Consider the following 20,911-nt stretch of genomic DNA (forward strand, 5'->3'; position numbering starts at 1 on the left):
GCACATTGTGAATTTCCAAGCAGTCAAAGCATACAATGTTTTCCAGAATTATTTGTCAACAGAACCCTTTTGCTCACAGAACATCTTATAGGGGCTAGATTTCACTTTAGGGAAACTAGAAGGGAATAAGAAGTAGGTTTTTAGGAAATAAATCAATTCCCTGATATTGATAGTTAACAAAGTTATGTATGGGGTTATTTACGGTGTGTTATTTTGAATACATATCCATTAACAAAATCCATATGAAAGTTATAGGAGAATTGCTAAGATAGAATAACATACATTGCTCTGTATTTATAATACTCAACATATTTATCTGACATTTTCTGAGTCTTTACTTTCTTCTTTCTTTTGGAATTGGTAAAATAAGTGATTCCTTGAAAATTTTTACTAAATAATACCTAGATAAATAGAATTATAGAAAAAATATTGTATGAATGTTTTAACATTAAATATGGAGCATGTAATTTTTGTACTGTAAGATACTGTAGTTTTAATAAAGAAATAATTTTATGTTTATTTTGGAAGTAGGAAGAAGAAATAATTTCTATGAATAGGTTTTCATCTCTTTCTTTCCCTGTTCTTCAACTTTGAACTTTTTACATTATATTCTAAATTTTAATTATATTTCAAAAGATGTTTTTCTTTTGCCTTTTAATTTTATCTTTTGGAGAAAAATGTATGTCAAAATGTATGTATGTGTATTTGTCTTTTGATCGTTTTTGTTTGTTTGTTTGTTTTTTTGTGACAGAGTCTTGCTCTGTCGCCAGGCTGGAGTGCAGTGGCTCCATCCCAGCTCACTGCAACTTTTGTTTTCCAGTTTCAAGCAATTCTCCTGCCTCAGCCTCCTGAGTAGCTGGGACTACAGGCACGCACCACCACGCCTGGCTAATTTTTTGTACTTTTAGTAGAGATGGGGTTTCACCATGTTGGCCGGATGGTCTTGATCTCTTGACCTCGTGATCTGCCCACCTCAGCCTCCCAAAGTGCTGGGATTACAGGCGTGAGCCACTGCGCCCGGCCGATTTGATCTTTTTTGACACCCTTTTGCATTGACATTATTTTAACCAAAGTACACTGTTTAACAAAAGGACATCCTTGATTGTTTATGCTACTGAGGAAGAAAGAATTTAAGTAGAAATCAGCCTAATATTTATGGCTTATTTTGAATGAAGGCCTTGGCCCTTAAGGCAAATAAATTTAATATGGAGAGAAGAGCTAATCTAATGGGGAGAAGGAACCTTTGTTACAGGTATGGTAGGGTTCTTTGAGTGACAAGATTTGTTTGGCAAATTGGTTAGGAGAGATCTGTATGTCTGCTTTCTCTCTGTTATGGCCTGGGATCACTGTGGTGAATGAATGAAAAACCTGTTTCAGGGCCTGACTCAGGTAATTCCCTTAAAGCCCTGCTAAAGTCATAAATGAATATTCAGTAATTGAACAGAACCTCTGCAATAAAGAAGAAGTCAGCTAATTATTTTTGGAAATTTATATTTACATATTTTATTTTATGCAATATGCATACAAGTAAATTTATTACATTATGTTCTAATTTACTCCTTACTTGTTCTAATTTGCTTGTTTGACAGTAAATGTCCTCGTAAACTATTTTTTTAACTTTTTCTCAATTTATGATGCTGATTTTGCCCATTAAAGACTTGCCAATTATATTTTTCAACTATTTGTTATACATACTGAATCTAGAGTTGTAATTAAGCTACTTTCATTACAGCTTGAGTCAAATTATAGCAAATGCTACTGCAAAAATTTACCACCCAAAAATGTATCTCAAGCCCTAACTGATGTTTTCAAATTCTATTATTAATAATATGTAGCATTGTGTTTGCAAAGCTTGGCTGTTAACCTCTGATGCTTGAGAATAATTAAGCGCTCAGCTAAGATGCAGATAAACTGACTAATTTTGAGACTTGTGTACAAATTGATGGTTGAATGTAAGCATGCAGAGACCTTAGCTTAGCAGTACCCTTATTGAAATCACTCAGACATCAAGTTTGTAAATGTGGGCAATAATCATAGGTCGTAGGGTGGTATCCAGGGTTTAGCTGAATACTTTTTTGACTGGTTCAGTCTGAGGTCTGAAAGCCCCAGATTTAAAATAGTATTTAGGGCTTGAAGCAGTCAAGTATTAGTTTAATGGTTGTCAGGTTTGTAACAAAGTTTCTGGGTAAACTTCTACTAGAAATGTAAAAGTATATGTGAATCAGCTTTTGAAAAAAGTAGTAATTGAAAAATATTTATACAACTGGAACTAAATAAAAGGTCTGTCCTTTCTAATAGGGAAACACATCTGGAGAGGTGCTGGCAAATTGCAGAACAGTTAGGACCATTCAAGGTCAACTGAAGTGAAAGTGACGGAGAGTTGAGGGGAACACAGATAGTTTGACTTGAGTCAGACAAGTAAATACCATGATGAACTACCTGTGATTCCCAGCCTGGGGTTACTGCCAGGGTTTTAGGAGTCCAAAAAAATCTACAGAAAGCATGTATTTTCACATAATGCTGCACAGGCTAACTGATTACAAGTTTATTTGGTTTTGCTTGGTAAATCCATTTAGTTTGTGGACACTATTTATGTCATGTTGATCAAAAGTTTTGATATGATTTGATTAATAAAACACTGAAAAAATAGTAAAACCAACCTTGTTTAACCTTACACTACTATACTGAGGTATGATTGACATACATTAAAACCACCTCTTACTAAATGCTTCTTGTTAATCAAAAATCTGAAAACTTATGTCCACTGGAGGAAAAGAGACATACCCCTTGATGTGAACTGAATATTCTTGAGACTTGGAGACATTCAGAACTACCTGAAGACAAATTGAAGCGCTGCCTACTTTAGAGAATTGATGGAGTAATTTGATTTGGGACTCAGCAGATTTCTATATTATCAGTCATCATATATACAGGTGACAAGACCACGTAGTTCATATCCTTCTTTTAGATTCTGTAAGATTATCGTGTTCCAGTGAAATTGATTTGCAAAATGAGACATTTTATTTTTTGTGCTTTTGTCTATCATGTTTCTGATTGGTCATAAGAATCTCACAGAAGTAAGGAATATGGCCATTCTGAATGTAACAAGCACATTTATAATTTATAGAAAAATATTTGAAGGACTTTTTAATGTACCAAATCATGAAAAGTAGTATTGCTTCAAATATAATTATTAAATAATACGTTAATGTTCTTTCTTCCAACATATTACTCTCATTCTTAATTTTATTTCTGTTGTACGTCGCAGCTGAAGTCTCTTTTTTTCCCTGCATGTTTAGTTTTCACTCATCCTTACAGCACAGCTCAATTGTCACCTTCATGGAGCTTTCCATAACCTTCATAGCTTCATTAATGTACTCTTCTCAGTGTGTAAAACACTTGCCGTATGAAACACTATAATAATTTTGGCTTGCATATTTACTATTTAATGGGCCATTTCTGTCACTAAATCTTTTTCTCGTAGCACCTGGGATAGTGTTGTGTTCTTTGTAAAATCAGCTGACTGATTTAACTCAGTAGAGTAGAGGCTGATTAAATAAATCTGGTTGATGCCAACAAAATTTTGATCCCCTAATTTTTTTTGCTCTGATCACCTGTAAATTCTCCTTGGGCTTCATATTTGGCAACTGTTGGAAGAGAACAAGGCTGTAAAAGTAGTTCATGTACTTTATGTTCTGAATTGGAATTAAGTATTGTTGCTTGGGTAGGATTGACATTTCTGGCATTTCTTATGCAACAAATGATGTAGTAACTGGAAACCCAAGTTCACGGCGCTGGTAGACTCCATGTCTTCTAAGGACCCATGGCTTCATAGATGACGCCTTCTCCCTATATCCTCATGTAGCAAAAAGGGCTAGGCAGCTCTCTGGCCTTTTTTTTGTAAGGCCAGTAACTCCAGAACCTACATGACCTCATCACCTTCCAAAGGTGCTCTCTCTCAATACTATCACATTGTGGGGTTAGGGTTCAACATAGGAAATTGTTGGGGACAATAGTATAACATTTCAAGATTACCTAAAATCTTTTCTACCAAACTCATTCACTTTTAGCACAGTATTTTCATTTGATATTTTGGTTTCTGGAGTTATTACTAATTTTCTTGATCTGATGTTATAATTTTTAAAAAACTGAGGACATTGTATATGAAATGAGACTGACATTAGGAAGCTGACTCAGAAATGGAGATTAAAAAAAAGAGAGAGATGAGAGATTGAGATCTGCAGCGTCAAATTGACAATAGCCAGGAGTCAGGAGATGTTTAGAGACTACATCATCTTTGATTATTAATGATTATTTATTGTTATTTATAAATACTGTATTTTATATATCATACTGTTTTAAAAATTATTTGTGTGCCATTTCTTGAAAGAAAAATGTCTAAGTTTGGGAAAAATATTTATTGAAAAATGCAGTTTGTACATCTGAGGAGTGTTCTCACCTAGTAGGTACATACATTTCTTCCTCTTCCTGTTCCACCCTCTTCCTGCTCCACATGGCCTTACCCTAGAGGCTATGTGGCATCACTTGGTATTTAGGGTAAGACTGATACACAAAATCAGAGAAAGATAACCTTCTTGGTATAAGTGTAGTATAATGTAGATAGCTTTTCTATGTCCAATTCTTGTTTTCTTCCTACTTTTGCAAGAGGTTAATTTCAGTTAATTTCAAGTATCTTTACATAATAGTGCTTCAGTAACAGGCTTGGAAGGAAAGTGACATGTCCCTGGAGTGTTTTCTTGAAATCTAATAGATTATTGGAGTTTTTATCATGCATGTGTATATATATGCAATGAATTAGATAGGAATTTTTAAGCTATAAATAAAAAAGCATTGTATGCCGCATAGATGCGAGTAAGAAGTGTGGAATATTTTCTCACTGCTTTGAGATTTTATAAATTAGACTACTGTTGGTATGTAAATACAGCAGGTACACCACTACATAAACCAACATAGGAAGCCTTTTTTAAAGGGAATTGTTTGAAAAATTTAAACACTTGGGTGATTTGGAGAAAGGAGTATGATAAATGACCAAATGAATGAAAATTAGTGAGGTTACTCTTTCTGCTTGATAAAGCAGTGATTTTTTAAAAAGGTAAGAATTATGAGAATGAGGAGGGTAGTAGTTGGCATTATCTTTCTTTAATAGGTTTGTTAATGATCATAAAACTAATTTATTTAAAGACATGTCTTTTTATAACTATATTTTATACTATTGTATCTGGAAACAAATGTTGAATTTCACTTGTCATGTGGAAAAAATCAACTAGTTTTATCCTTTGGTTTATAGTAAATCAACCAGTTTCATTTATTGTCTAATACTGGCAATGATCACATCCTCATGTATCAAAACTAACAAACGGAATAAAATTCTCTAAATTATATCCAAATTTTAAGAGACTTTCTAATTATATAAAATAAAATATTTTTTGGCAGTCATTTTTTTAAAACTCTGAAACTATTTAAAACTCCTAATTTAGAATATCTTAATAAACAGTCATTTTCCTCTTTTATAACTGGGTAAAAATTGAGTCCATTGTTTTCCCAGAAACACTATTATTATAATACAAATTAAGTTGTTACCTCGTTCATTAGAACTTTATTTTTTTTAGGATTTCTAATTAAGAAAACATTAGGCTTATAACATTGTCAAATCTTAGTTGTCTTTTCTCCACATTTTTTGAGGTTGATTACTAATAGGCCAATAGTTGATAAAACCATACAGGAAATGACATGTATTTTATTATGATGCCACATGTGAATATGCTGTAATTAAAATTTTTACCAATATACCATTTTATAATTATGAAATGGAATGAATTTTAGAAATAGAAAAGGTGATTTTTGTGTGTATGTGCATAGGTCCAAACTGGTTTTTGTTTTCATTTCAAATTTTCATAATAACTATATTGTATCCATATCTTACTTGTGTTCTTTTATAGCACTTTTGTTGAGTAATTTGTGCATGCTTGGCTGTATTCTCAGATGCTATTTCTATTTACTGTCATAACAGCTCAGAAAAAGTGAAAATTTGGTCAGACTAGTTATCTGATACTATGTATGAAGTCAAATCAGAACATGAAACATTACCTTTTAATTTAAAAAGAGAACCCTAAATTTTAATCAAATGTATGCAGAGGCACATGGAATATATGACTTAATGTAAAACGTTGATTAACTTGATGCTGAAAATTGTTTCTAGGGACTTTAACCTTTACCTGAAAAAATGAAATATCGAGAAAAATTATTAACTTAAAAATAATAACTTGATAAGTAAATAAACTATTATGATCTTTAATCAGTCCTGTGAGAATCATGGTTGAAAATTAGAAAATTTAGACCAGTGGCCAGGCGCGGTGGCTCACGCCTGTAATCCCAGTACTTTGGGAGGCCGAGGCAGGCAGATCACGGGGTCAAGAGATGGAGACTATCCTAGCCAAAATGGTGAAACCCCGTCTCTACTAAAAATACAAAAAATTAGCCGGGCGTGGTGGTGCGTGCCTGTAGTCCCAGCTACTCGGGAGGCTGAGGCTGGAAAATTGCTTGAAACCGGAACACGGAAGTTGCAGTGAGCTGGGATCACGCCACTGCCACTCCAGCCAGGCGATAGAGCAAAACTCCGTCTAAAAAAAAAAAAAAAAAAAAAAAATTAATTTAGACCAGTGAGATTAACACTATTTTAAAAAATCAGTATTTTTTCTGCATATTTTTTATATATCTGGCTCATGTTATTTAGCACTTACTATTGCACTCTTCTTCTCACTTTTTAAACTATGCTGTTTTATTTTTCTGAGACATCTGATTTACTAAGGGGGAAAATGGAAATGCAGTGCAGAGCCCCAGGGTATGACGGCTCTAAAAATACCTGAGTTTCCATTTCTGTTTTAAGTTAACCATCCCTCTCGATTTTACATACCTGTTCCTTTGTTGCACCCTTTGGTTTAACATTGTTCTCCTCCCCAATTTCCTCTTCTCCTCATTGTAAACTCATGGCAGGGTCTGCTTGGTGAGCTCATTCTCTTACAACAACAAATTCAAGAGCATGAAGAGGAGGCGCGCAGAGCCGCTGGCCAATATAGCACGAGCTATGCCCAACAGAAGCGCAAGGTGATGGTTGGTTTAAGGGGGCTACCAATATGTTCACACTAATCAGCCATTTCTGCCAAGATCATGTCGCCTTAATCCATTCATGAACTCCAATTATAAGAAATTATTTTTGACAAAGTAAAAATAGCAAAGATACATCTTATAAATATGTAACTTTTCTGGAGTGGATAGTGTAGGAAAAGCCAAAAGTAACAACCTAACCATAGGAATTTTGGTTTCTGAAAATTAGGTTATCTGTGGGGTCTCTGTGTTTATATTTAGAAGAAAATTAGGACTTGCTGTTTATGTGGTCCAGTTATTGAGTCACCTTAAGTGTGTAGGCATCTTACCTAACTACTTGTTTCCCAAGTTTTTATTTCTAAAATGCAAAGGATTGCTGTAGATAACCAGTTTACACTAAAGAAAGACATTTATTTATTTGTTTTAGCTAAAGTATATCAAGAGGGAACATTCATATTCTTATAGAAGAAAATTATTTTGACTTTTGGGCAAAAGCATGTAGTTCTTACATACTTTGATAAACTCATTGAATACATTTTTCACATTAATCAATAAAGTGAGCACAAATAAGTTCTCACCTTGGACTGCTGAGGGATTAAACATTGGAAATTTGATATAATTCTGGTTACTAAAGAACAAGTTCTAATAAAAGCATAAGTCTACACCAATATGTAGATATTGGTGCAATCATCAGGTTCTTAAAAATATGATTTTGATGGTTAGATAATCCCACAGTGTAGATCCCAAAGTTTATGTTTGGAAGAGACTTTTAGGTCAAAGTGAAATATGTGCTATGAATTTAAAATTATACTCTAAGATCTTGAAATCAGCTAATTATGTTACATCTTATTAGATCAGAAAAGTTTTAAAGTTATATACAAACCTTAGGAAAAAATATTAAGTCATATAATTCTTGTAGATTCTGATTTTTAAATCAACCAATATTATAGATAACAATTTGGTGCAGTAATTCTGCTGGCTAACCTTATCTCATTTGGTGGTGGTTAATACTTTAGTGTACTTGCCATAGTTTCATTTATTTTTTCAGCATGACTTCCTGGCTTTTCTCAATTCCATGGCTGTGGAATTAATTCCTATATATTATTTAGCATCGGTGAGCATAAGTATAGGTAGAAAAAGAAAAGAAGTTAGTTTCCTCCATGGTTAAATTAAAGTAGATGTGTTAAGTCAAGGAGGACTTGTTTTAAATGATACTTTAACAATCCCTGTTCTATATACTGTGAGTATTTCATTTAAATAGCCTAACAAATTGAATACTTAGGCTGAGCCATCCATATACATTAGTTTAGTTACAGAAAGAAGGGAGAGGAGCAAGTATGTTGTGATATATTACTTAGAAATAAGAATGTGGCTGTAGTTACACATTGTTCTTAAATTTTTTTCAAAAGACAGCTTGAAATAAGTCCTATAGACCTGCTATTTAACATTCTAAGATATGACTTAAGATTAATGATGAGCTTTTGAACCTGACAGTTCAGGAGAGATCCATAATGAATACTGATTCATTTTCTGCATTACTGAAAGCTAATGTTCATTTTAAACCTACTTTACTAGTCTTTATTTGGGCTTGGAGATGTTATTCCCATCTCTGTTATTTATTGGATTATCCATTTAACCCTTTTATACCTCCCTTTCCCCATTTGTAAATTAGAAACTGGTAAGACTCAGCCTTAGCAGAGTACCAAACGGCTTGTTCCTGCCCGCACTGTAGTTGCCTTGAGGGAAAGTAAATGGGACTTTAAAAGTAATGTGTGCTCTTTTATAATGAAGTCATCCCTCTTACTGTCACAAAAGACTGTTACCTTACTTTATCCTCCACTCCTTTCCCCCTGGAGTTACTACAGAGATGACTTTTCAGTTCCTCACTGCTGTAATGATCAAAATCCTAATTCATGAGATTTTTATCATTTCAGGCATGTGAAGTTTACTTGATGCACAAAACCATAAGACTTTCAGTTGCTTTTTAATTGTTGTTTCTCCCTTATCTTCTTGAAAGTCTAAGTAGAGCATCATTTTTGGTAGCAGTAGCAACTAATAAATTTTCCCTGTATCTTCTGAGCAAAAGAGCTCAAGCAGAGACATAAGATTAAAACTATATTGGTAGTTTTGCCTCCTGTGGATATGTTCATATACATAGAAATTTTTACAGTGACCTTTTTATATATATATTTCAGAATGGCCTCAATGGCTTTAATAGAAAGAAATACTTGAAATTTTTATATCAGGCTTGTTTTGTGAGGAGCTAGTAAAGGTTTTTCTCTTTCAGCTTTAGCTTGTTTCTGCGGAGGATTCCGCTCTTTCTCCGTCAGTTTCATAGCCCTGGAATTGTAGAAAAGCCCTGGTTTCAAGACCATTGGTAACCATTTCTGTCAGGGTGAGTTTTAAATTTATTTCATAATGCAAACAGTATAGTGAACAACAGGACATGAACTTGTTCTTGTAAGTGGATGAACTTTATCAGTAAAGCACATCAGAATAAAATATACCCCAGTTGCTAGGTAAGACCTAGAGTGACACACTGAAAATAGCTTGTGTTATCCTCTTAAGAAAATACATAAAAATTATCTCATCAATCTTTAATGTTTGTTTTATAAACCTAAAGGTTTTTATCTTGTTTCCTAGGAAATATTAGTTCTAATTTTTTACTCTACCACCAGCTGTCTTTTAATATAACATCAAGATTAATTGTGATGTTCCATTAAACTAAATGGAGAGGGAATAAGCTGATAAACCATGCATGAGTTATTCTTCATTGTACCAGAAAGGCAAATGATACATTTAAATACTCCTAAAAATCCAAATTTATAAAAATCTTAACAGTTGTGATCATTAAATACTACTAATCTAGCGTAGAAATTATGTTTGTAGTATTCTAGTAACCTTATATTAACTTTTTTTTGAGGGGAGACTGAGTTTCGCTCTTGTTGCCCACGCTGGACTGCAATGGCACGATCTCGGCTCACCGAAACCTCCGCCTCCCTGGTTGAAGCGATTCTCTTGCCTCAGCCTCCCAAGTAGCTGGGATTACAGGCATGCACCACCATGCCTGGCTAATTTTGCATTTTTATTAGAGATGGGGTTTCTCCATGTTGGTCAGACTGGTCTCAAACTCCCGACCTCAGATGATCTGCTTGCCACAGCCTTCCAAAGTGCTGGGATTACAGTCGTGAGCCACCTTGCCTGGCCCATTTTAACTTTTGATATAATCTTTTTATTTTGCCAAATTAAGTTAACCTTATAGCCCTTGACTTAAACATTCTAACTTTTTTGTTTAATTGTATTAGTTTTTAAGTTATTGCCCCAGATGTCAAGTAATGTTGGATTTTCTATAATAATTTAGGATATATTGCATGAAGTCAGTTAGTAATTACATTTAAAACTAAAACAATTTATACTAATACCGTTTATACATTTTATGCTAATTTAGCTATAGCTGGATGAATATTCAATGGAACAAAGTAAATCAAAGTACCTTTTAAAATGAATTGGAAATTAAATCCACATAACAATATTTTATGACCACACTGTTACAGTGTGATAGCATGCCAAATGATCATAATGTGGAGTTATTTATTTCTTCTTTGGTTTTCAAGATTCTGTTCTGTGGTTTGTGGGCTCCTCTCCAACTTGCTTGTCTCTTCACAGTTTAGGAGACTGTTAATAATTCTTGTCCATCCTACATAAACACACACAGTCAAAATGAAAAAAGCTGCTATCAGCATATCTGTGTTTGCTGTACAGGAATGAGAAAACAACTGAAGTTTGCATTATCTTTTTTCTAATTACCAAATCATTTTTGGAGATAATTAGGCATAGCCTTTTAAGAAAAAAAAAAGAATGTACCTTTTGTTTCTAGCAAAGATTGTCATCTATATTACTGAAATTAAAATTTGGGGAAAACTTGAGTAAGTATTTAGAAATAGGAATTAAAATAACTTTATGGACAAGACTTATTAATGTCTACTTCAATAAGCAAATTATTTAAAATTTTTTCATGTATATTTGCTGCCCTGATGTATTGTGATAGCTTAAATATCCAATGACTGAAGATCAACAAGGATTTAAATGAAGAGGAATATGGATTTAACTTTTTTCTCCTGTGAAATAAGTTCCTATTTACAAGTTTTGATTTTTAGAAATTAGACAATTATTATTTTTAAAGGCTGGGGATGACAACTAAAGGCTGGGGATGATTGCCAAGAAGTCAAAGCACAGTTATGTGAATTTGTCATAAATTACATCATTTTTATTCTGTTCGATTATTGTGTATTTATAATTGTATTGTGACTACTTTAAAACCTTTTATACAGTTAAATTGTTTTTTAATATTTTATAATTATTAGCATTAATAACAATTTGAAGTAGTTTACACAATACCTGTGGGTTTTATTTTTGTTTTATATTCAAATTAATTTTAGTTGCTTTACTTGACTTCATTGCTATCAATGCATTCTCTGTATTGTGAGTTAGCAGATCTTTCCTTGGAATTGAATTTAAAAGCAACCATTTGGCTCCACTTAAGTTTCTGAAAATGCAGCTTTTTCTTTGCATTTATTATATACTTCACTATTTATGGTACAGAAATGGATACAATACAGAAATATTTCCTGAAAAGATACACTATGACCAATGAGCTTTTTAAATAGCTGTAAACAGTTAAATGTATTTGACTTCTCAAAACAGATTTCTGAAGGGTTATCAATGCTGTATTTCCCACAAATACGTGAGTCGTGAGTCGTTACACTTTAGTACAAAACAACTTCTGAAGAATTTAGTAACCGTATGTGTTGACCTCTTATTTTTCTAATTAGTCTTTCATAAGAAATGACTAGAATGGCAACAGGAAAATGATTGCCTTTTGCAGTTTTTATTTCTTAATATAAAGTTTTGGTGAACTATTTTTATTGATGAATACAGGTATTTTTTCTTAAATCACTTGATTTAAAATTACTTTGATTAAAGGTGCATGTAAAGTCAGTTGTTTTTAACTCTCAATACTTATAAAAAAAATTTAACTTGCTGTACATTCTGCATAAACCTAATTCTGTTCAACTAAAATTATTTTAAATGTTTAGGTGTCAGACAAAGAGAAAATTGACCAACTTCAAGAAGAACTTCTGCACACTCAGGTAATTGTGATGACTAGGAAAAACTACAGACCTTTAAAAATTATTTTCTAATGTAACTTTGGTGATATGGACATTTATTTTTTCAACAGAGCAAAATTTGGAGTGTTTAATGATAGAACTTTATTATCAATGGATGCAAAACTAATTGAGAAATAAGGAGTAATGACAGAACTAGATAAGTATGGAGTTAACTCATTTATGTGTAAAAACCCATTTTGAGTGAATCTTATACTTCTAATTTTAAAGAAAAACTATTACAAACAGGAAAAAGTGGTTTGTTCTTATATAAACTTATGCTTGCATTTTTACATCAATAAGCTAATACAGATAAAGAAATTTGAATTGAGCCTACCACTTCATTCTAGTGCACTCTCGGGAACCTTACTTTGCTTCAAAAGCCTGAAAGCAGTCAGACAATGCTTTTCTAAAGCTCTTTCTGGCACTACTTAGAAAAGCTATTTTCTTAGAGTTGGTGATAAAGTTATTGTTTTAAGGACCTATTTTGTGCAATGTAATAAGTAGGTAGCATTCTAGTATAAAATTACCCTATCATTCAGTCATCAGTTTTTCTATATAGGTAAAAAATAACATTAAATAATTAACTTATTTTTTACAGTTAAAAGAATTACTATCAGCTGGGCATGATAGCTCATGCCTGTAATCCCAGCACTGTGGGAGGCTGAGGCAGGAGGATCACTTGAGCCCAGGACTTTGAGACCCTTGGGCAGAGAAACCCCGTATCTACAAAAAATTTTTTAAAAATTAGCTGAGTGTGGTAGTTCATGCCTACAGTTCCAGGAGCTTGGAAGGCTGAGGTGGGAGGATCATTTGAACCCCCGGAGGTCAAGGCTGCTGTATGCCTTGATTGCTCCCTGGGCAACAGAGCAAGACCCTGTCTGGGGAACAGTAAAAAGGTAGAAAGAAAAAGAGTTAATCTCGGATCTCTTTTTTGTGAAAAACTAAAATAACTATAGGTTGAGCAACTTTTATCTGAAATGCTTGAGGCCAGAGTGTTCTGGATTTCAGATTTTTGATTTAGGGGTAATCATGGTATATTTTGAGTCACAGGTTTCTTTGGTATGTATTTATTGCATCTCATACCTCACTATGCACTAGACTCAACTGTGTTGTGACTGGCACTATATCTATGTTTTTAAGGCTTCCTAGCCAGGTGATTCCAATCTGCAACCAGGGGCTAAGAATCATTGATCACAAAGTATAGTCTCTAGAGCAGTAGCACCCTTACCTTTTGGAGCTTGTTAGAAATGTACATTCTTGTGTATTCCCATACCTAACTGAAGAATCAGAAACTCTGGGAGTGAAACCCAGCAGTCTGTTTTTAATAGCCCTCAAGGTAATTCTGATGCATTCTAAAGTTTGAGAATTATTGTTCCTGAGCTTTGAGAGACAGCCCAATAGCACATTTCTTCAGGATGGTTACAAATGGGCATCTGTACCAAAGAGCATTTCCATCCCCAGAAAATGTGGACCCTGAAATTGATTTTGTATTTACAAAGAAATGAGCCAATAGAAATTCTACCCTCTTATATATCCCTTGATATAAACCCTTCAATTTGTGCAGTTTTAACTGTCAGCCACTAGGTGTTGATATACTGTATTATGGAGAATTCATTATACACATAAATGATGTCCAATAGAAATATGTAAGCCACCTGTGTAATTTTTAATTTTTACATTAATAAAAAGAAATATGGAATTAATAATATATTTAACCCAGTCTATCCCAGATAGTATCATTTCAACATGTTATCAGTATAAAAACATTAATGAGATATTTTACACTTACAGCACAGTCTCACTTCAGACCAGCCACATTTCAAGTGCTTGATAAGTGTAGCTGCCACATTAAGCAACACAAATCTAATCCTTAGCTACTACCAGAATTTTGTTATGTATACTATTACTAAATATAAATGAATAAGTTTATGTAAAAATACATTTATAATAGAGTCTAGCCAGTACTTCTACCCGTCTCGTACTATGTATTATTCAATTACATATGCATTCTTTCAATTTGGCTTGAGTTGGACTTTCTGTAAGGATAGAACCATGATTTCCTGTTACTTACTTTGTTCTTGAAAGATTCCAATATCTTTAAAAAAATTATAAGGAATATTTTCTATTATAAAAACATAATAAGTTGAACATAAACATTCTGCTGGTTGCAGAAAGGGGCAATTTTTAATAGTTTTCTCTACATTGTTAATGTTTAGAGAAGAAATAAAAGCTAGGCAAACAAATTAGAAAGAATTAGATTTATTCGAGAAGGAAAAGGTGTAGCCAAGCAACTACTTTGACGAAAAAAAAAAACCTGTTTAGACATATTAATCTTATTTAAAAATCTATTTTTATATCAATCTTTTAAATATTAATTTATTATCTCTGGACATGGAAATAAAACATAGAAGAGTTTGAGCCTCTGACAGACCTCTCTTCAAAACCCTGCTCCTCTTCTAGGTGGCCTTAGGCAGGCTGTCAGGTATTCCTCATTGTATATTCTTGTCTGTGAAATTTCTTGCTTTATGGAGTTTCTGTGAAGGCTGAGGGAGGTAATGTGTTTGCAATACTTAGTAAAGAGTCTGTCACATAATGCATGCTCAGGTACTGCTAGCTATTATTATTTTGTAGCATCTTAATTAAAACATAAAATAATATGTAGAATGGGAAGAATTTGAATTTTTGTCAAATGGCCCTGTAATGTAGACTTAAAATTTTGATATAATAGGAAATATTTCTTTCTAGAATGTACTTAAGAACTGCTTCTTTAAATTCTTACATTTTTAGTATTTTAAAATAGTTTTTTCCATGTTAGTAGCAAGGAATTTTCCAAATGAAATTCTTAATTATGATAGAAAATTACAATGATTTCCACTGTTTGTGTGAGATAATAGTTATTGTTTATTCTCAATGTTTTCATAGATGCTTTTAAAATGTAATACATTTTAAATAGGAGTTATGACTTCAAGATTTTGGAAGATTTTAATTTAGATTTAATACTATTTTATAACCCATCTTTGTCTTATATAGTACACTTAATGTTTTGTTGCAGTTAAAGTATCAGAGAATCTTGGAACGATTAGAAAAGGAGAACAAAGAATTGAGAAAATTAGTATTGCAGAAAGATGACAAAGGCATTCATCATAGAAAGCTTAAGGTATTTTAAGTTTATCTTAACTTGTTTATTCTCAAAACTTTACCACTGTGTGTAAATAGTATAAATAGTGTAACAATAGTATAAAACGTTGGGTGTTCATCAGTACCAGTTTTTAAGGAGCTGTACAGTATGCTGTCATCCTTTTCTTTCTAACCTAATGTCCTTAGAGGATGGAGTTCCTATATTAACACATTTTACAAGTTTTAGTCTCCAAATATTTGTTTTATACTATGCCTATAAAATCTTTACACTTTTAAGAGTTATTTCATGTAAATCAGTTTATTTTTCTGAAATATCTAGCTTCTCTCTGTCTCTCTATCTCTCTCTCTTTCTCTCTCTACATATATATGTATCTATATATATCTTAACTTTTACATCTATAAAATCAGAATTGTTAATTGACAGACATGTGACTTATCACCATTGCTTTATTTGTATGTCAGTGAATGATTAGGCCACTTTCTTCAGTTTTTTTAAAAAAAAATTAACACTTTTCTTCTAAGGGGAGCTTTCTTAGGCATTGTAAAGAACTTTTGAAAAAGTGTATGCAGGTATTGTTATCATCAGCACATTGGTGAACTTATTTATCAATAAATTGAGTCTTACTGTTTCCCACCAGACTAAGCCACATGTGCTAAATTGAATTGAAACAATTCTTTTAATTTAATCTCAAATAAGTAAGCAGCATTTATATGTAGCAAAACTGCAGTAAATCATGGCATATACATTCTGTAGTCAAGGTCCAAAGATAATATAGTTCTAGCTTAACAAACATGCATTAGTAGCTTTGACTCTAAATCATGACTGCATGAAACAGATGGATAACATGACTATTTACAGATGGCACTTAGTAATTGAGAAAAGTCATTTCCAAGTGCTAATATATGTAGAGTTTACCTCAGAAACAGTGTTTTCTCTGATAAAATGCAGTAGCAATGAACATTTTTTGTTTATTTTTAGGTGGGATTGGCAACTGCTTGCCATTTAATTATTTCTAGGGATTCAGAAATGAAAGGAACCTTAAGCCATCATTTAATGCTAAGACTGCCTTAGCGTTAAAACTTATCCATAATTATTAAATGCTTGATGTTACCTCTTTTTTTAAGGCCTGTTTATTTTTTGTTCATTCATTTGTCCAATAATTACTTGAAGCTTGTTACATGCAATGCAAGGCTCCATGTTAAATTCTGACTCTATAGCAAGAAACGATACAGGATGTTTGCCCTTGATACACTCATATTTCAGCCTGCCCAGTAGTCAGTGTATACTTAACCAGTCTTACTGGTTTAATAGTCTTCCTGGCTTATTCTTTACTCAGATGCTTGCTTGCATCCTCTCTCCTCTTTCTCTCTCATGCATGCCTCAAACTTGGCAAAGAATAATTTCATTGTCAGTTGGTTACCTGACCACCTTATTTTGCCTTTTTGGTGTTAATGGTCTTTCCTTGCATTCAGTATTAGCTCATCAGCATTAAGTAGTAATTTCCATCTTATTTGATTAGAGTGTTAGGAAATCCTCAATTAATTAATTATCAAATCATTATATCTAAATAAGCTGAATAAGAAATGGACTTTTAATCCGTACTATTTTAACTTTTACTAGGAAGATGTAGTTATGTAATTTGAGAATACAATGATTATGGAAAAACAATTTGAATTTATCATTTTTTTTTTCTCTTGACACATCCATTATATTTTTTCTTTAATACTTTCACTGTTTTATGTTATTATAATTTTTTTTAATTTTTACAGAAATCTTTGATTGACATGTATTCTGAAGTTCTTGATGTTCTCTCTGATTATGATGCCAGTTATAATACACAAGATCATCTGCCACGGGTACGTGAAAAATTGATAGACAGTGAGCTTGCTAGTTAGCAAAACAACAGTAGTTTAGCTTCTTAAAAATTATGTGTAAATATACATGTATATATGTTCTAAATGTAGGCATTTATATTTTATATATATAAACTTACATGTTCCAAGTGATGGCTTAAGCAGTATTATTTGACTGTTTTAGTTAATTATAAATATAAGTACTTTATGAGTTACTTATGTGTGATGAAGAAAGATTTTTGGTGTTATATATTCATAATATTTGTAATATTTAAATACTGAACAGTGGATTAAATTAGCCATATGAGTGATATTTAACCCAATAAGAATGAAAATGTGTTTGTAAAGGGTAAGCTAGCTATGGAAAAGATTTATGGAAAGTTAATAACCTGGTTTAAGAAATAGTGGTTTAAATTTGTACAAGTTTTTAAAATAAAAATTGGGATATAAATAATGGATCTAATTACTGTTCTGCTGTTTATATTTTCAGGGTGCATGTATTTATCAATCAGCTTTTTTTTTGTGTGGATTTTAAAACATTTCTTCACCTGTTGAAATTTTAAAAGAGTAAAAAATTCAGCAGCATTTCAAATAGGTTTACATTTTAATCTGGGGAAATATATGAATAAATCTCCTTTGTTTTGTGGTAAGGTCGTTGTGGTAGGAGATCAGAGTGCTGGAAAAACGAGTGTGTTGGAAATGATTGCCCAAGCACGAATATTCCCGAGAGGCTCTGGGGAGATGATGACACGCTCTCCAGTTAAGGTAAGAATGTAGGCGGTCATGTGAAGATCCTTAGGAAAGTAACTGCTGAAATGAGGACTTGTAACTAAACAAAGAATTGATACATAGTGTTTGGGAACATCCCCAACGTGGAAATCAGTAGGAGGCACAGCCAGGAGGCCAGTGTGGCAGGAGCTGAGTGAGGGGAGAGTGGGAGGAAAGGAAGTCGAGACTGGGGCGGGAGGCCAGGTTTGGGATCTCATTCTCAATAAGGGAGGAGAGAAGTTAGGAGAATGAGATGTTGGAAGTGGAATCAATGAATATGGATACTTTTCCAGTTTTATTGCAACAGAAGAGCAGAGAAATGAGGCAGTAGCAGTTGAATAATGTTGAATTAAGGAAAAGTTTTTAAGCCTTTTCCTGTTTAGGAAAAAAAAGTACAGCTCACCACCAGTGCTCATTTAATTTTACATAAACATACTCTTTGAACCTGAAGCAAATCTAATTTTCAATGTGAAAATAAAATACAAAAACTGTTCTTGGAGTTATTTCTAAATAGTGCTAATGTCAATCATCTGAATCATCAGAGTCATCTTTTTTAAAAGTCAGATTCGTCAAAGGAATCTTCGGCCAACAACTTGTTAAGAACGACATAAACATCACACATAGGAATTCTATGTTTTCTAGGATTTGACATTTTCAGCTATTGATAATTACTATATTTTGTAAATATGAATACCACTACTAAAAACAGAATGCTTTAAATAGAATGATCTTTTGTTTCCAAAGTCAGTATACTAGAGCCATGTGAAAATAATCATAAAAGCCAGATATTTTATGGCAGAGCTATCTCGGGGCAAACGCTGCAGTTGCAAGCATTGCTGGCAAGCATTCTCAGAGCCAACAAGAAAAGGGTTAAAGATATTTACATGCTGATTATAATGATCTAGTAAAGCAGGGGAAATGATGCAAGGGAGAGGGAAAATTGCAAGAGCAAAGTTACTGAAGTGAAGGAGATTGGGACTTGGTATACGAGTTTATATCTAGGAGCACTGACGATTTCTCCATGGTCACAGGAAGAAGGTATATGACTAGAGTCTTTCATTGAGCAGATATTTACTGAATGCTTAATATGTACCAGCAGTGTTCTGGGCAATATGTTGGTAAACAGCAACAACAAAGAAGATCCTTGCCATAATGGAGGATATGTTCTAATAGAGGGAGACAGACAGTAAACAATTAATATAATAAATAACTAAATGTATAGCATGTTAGAAGGCAATAAGTGTTGTACAAAAAGAAAAAGTGGAGCCAGGCAAGGAGAATAGGGGTGCCAGGGTATTCGTAGATTGCATTTTTAAGGTGGCATTTGAACAAAGATTTGCAGAAAGGGAGTAGTCATCCAGATATCCTGTGTTCAGCAAGGAGAATAGGTGACCAAAGCCTCTGAGATGGCTGTGTGGCGGTCGTGTTCAAGGAATAACAGAGGTCAGTGTGGCTAGGTCAGGGTGAAGAGTAGTAAATGATGACGTTAGAGGAATAATGGAGAGCAGGGAGGAGCAGATCATTAAGGCCTTATAGGCCATTGCACAGACTTTGGTTTTAAGTAAAAAGAGAAGCCAGTGCAGGATTTCGAGCAAAGTAACAACAGTGTCTTTTAAAAGGCTGCTCTTTTGAAAATAGTTGTAGCCAAGATAGGTAGAACCAGGGAGTCTGGGCTACTGGAGCTACTGGAGCCTGGTGATACTTGAGCTAGGGAAATAGCAGTGATGGTGATAAGAAATGAATAAATTATAAATGTATTTTGAAAAAGAATTAACAGAATTTCTTGACAGTTTGATATGGAGGGGGAGAGAAGAAGAGCGATGGGGAGAGAGAATATGTCAGTCATCAATGATGGCTCCAGGGTTTTTAGCCTGAGCAAATTAAAGGATGTAGTTTGCATGGAAGTCTGTGGATCAGGTTTGGGGAAGAAGATCAGGAGTTTGGTTTTGGACTTCCTGAGGGGTGATAACAAGCAGTTGGGTATACAAATTTACACAGAGGTCTGGCCCAGAGACGTAAATTTAAGGGTAATGAACAGCTATCTAAAAGTAGTATTTAAAGTCATGATCTTACTGGAGAAGATCTCCAAGGCAGTGTATAAGGATAGAGAAGACACAGAACCAACAGTCTATTCTGGGCACTCTACATTAAGATGTTGAGGGAAGAGAAAATAACAAAGGAATATGTGAAGGCACAACCAGTACAATAAGAGGGAAAGCAGAACAGTGCAGTGTGCTCAAAGTCAGGTGAAGAAAGTATTGAGGAGGAAGGAGTGATCAGTGAGGTCACATGCTGCTGATCCATCAAGGAAGGTGAAAATAGAAATCGGTTATGGAGTTTACCAGTGGAGGCAAGAAAGGGGAACGTGTGGAAGTTTCCTTCTGATTGCTTCTGCTTACTCAGTGAAATACTAAGCCAAATGATCAGCTGTTAGAGAGGAGAATAGATTGAATACTGAGGCAGGAAGAAAAAGTGAAGTCTTTTTTTTTTTTTATTGTACTTTAAGTTCTGGGGTACATGTGCAGATCTTGGAGGATTGTTGCATAGGTACACACATGCCATGGTGGCATGCTGCCCCCATCCCCCCGTCACCTGCATCAGGCATTTCTCCCAATGTTATCATCCCTCCCCAACCTCCCCATCCCCTGCTGTCCCTCCCCTAGCCCTCCACCCCCCAACAAACCCCAGTGTGTGATGTTCCCCTCCCTGTACCCATGTGTTCTCATTGTTCAACACCTGCCTATGAACGAGAACATGCAGTGTTTGGTTTTCTGTTCTTGTGTCAGTTTGCTGAGAATGATGGTTTCCAGATTCATCCATGTCCCTACAAAGGACAGGAATTCATCCTTTTTTATGGC

At 33.8% G+C, this 20,911-nt stretch overlaps 1 protein-coding gene across 4 annotated transcripts in view; it reads left to right on the forward strand.

The window, feature by feature from the left end:
* OPA1 (OPA1 mitochondrial dynamin like GTPase) overlaps positions 1 to 20,911 on the forward strand; it is a 98,476-nt gene that overhangs the window by 21,237 nt on the left and 56,328 nt on the right. For 2 of the 4 annotated variants that reach the window (XM_017526648.2, XM_017526647.2), the window contains 5 exons: positions 7,015 to 7,125; positions 12,222 to 12,275; positions 15,346 to 15,450; positions 17,202 to 17,288; positions 17,937 to 18,050. In XM_017526648.2, the coding sequence (XP_017382137.1) occupies positions 7,015 to 7,125; positions 12,222 to 12,275; positions 15,346 to 15,450; positions 17,202 to 17,288; positions 17,937 to 18,050 (471 nt within the window). The remainder of the gene's footprint in view (positions 1 to 7,014; positions 7,126 to 12,221; positions 12,276 to 15,345; positions 15,451 to 17,201; positions 17,289 to 17,936; positions 18,051 to 20,911) is intronic. The other 2 variants (XM_017526649.2, XM_017526650.2) reach the window with 1 other exon arrangement.

Source organism: Cebus imitator, unplaced genomic scaffold (assembly GCF_001604975.1).
Source record: "Cebus imitator isolate Cc_AM_T3 unplaced genomic scaffold, Cebus_imitator-1.0 Scaffold43, whole genome shotgun sequence".
Classification (NCBI taxonomy): Eukaryota; Metazoa; Chordata; class Mammalia; order Primates; family Cebidae; genus Cebus; species Cebus imitator.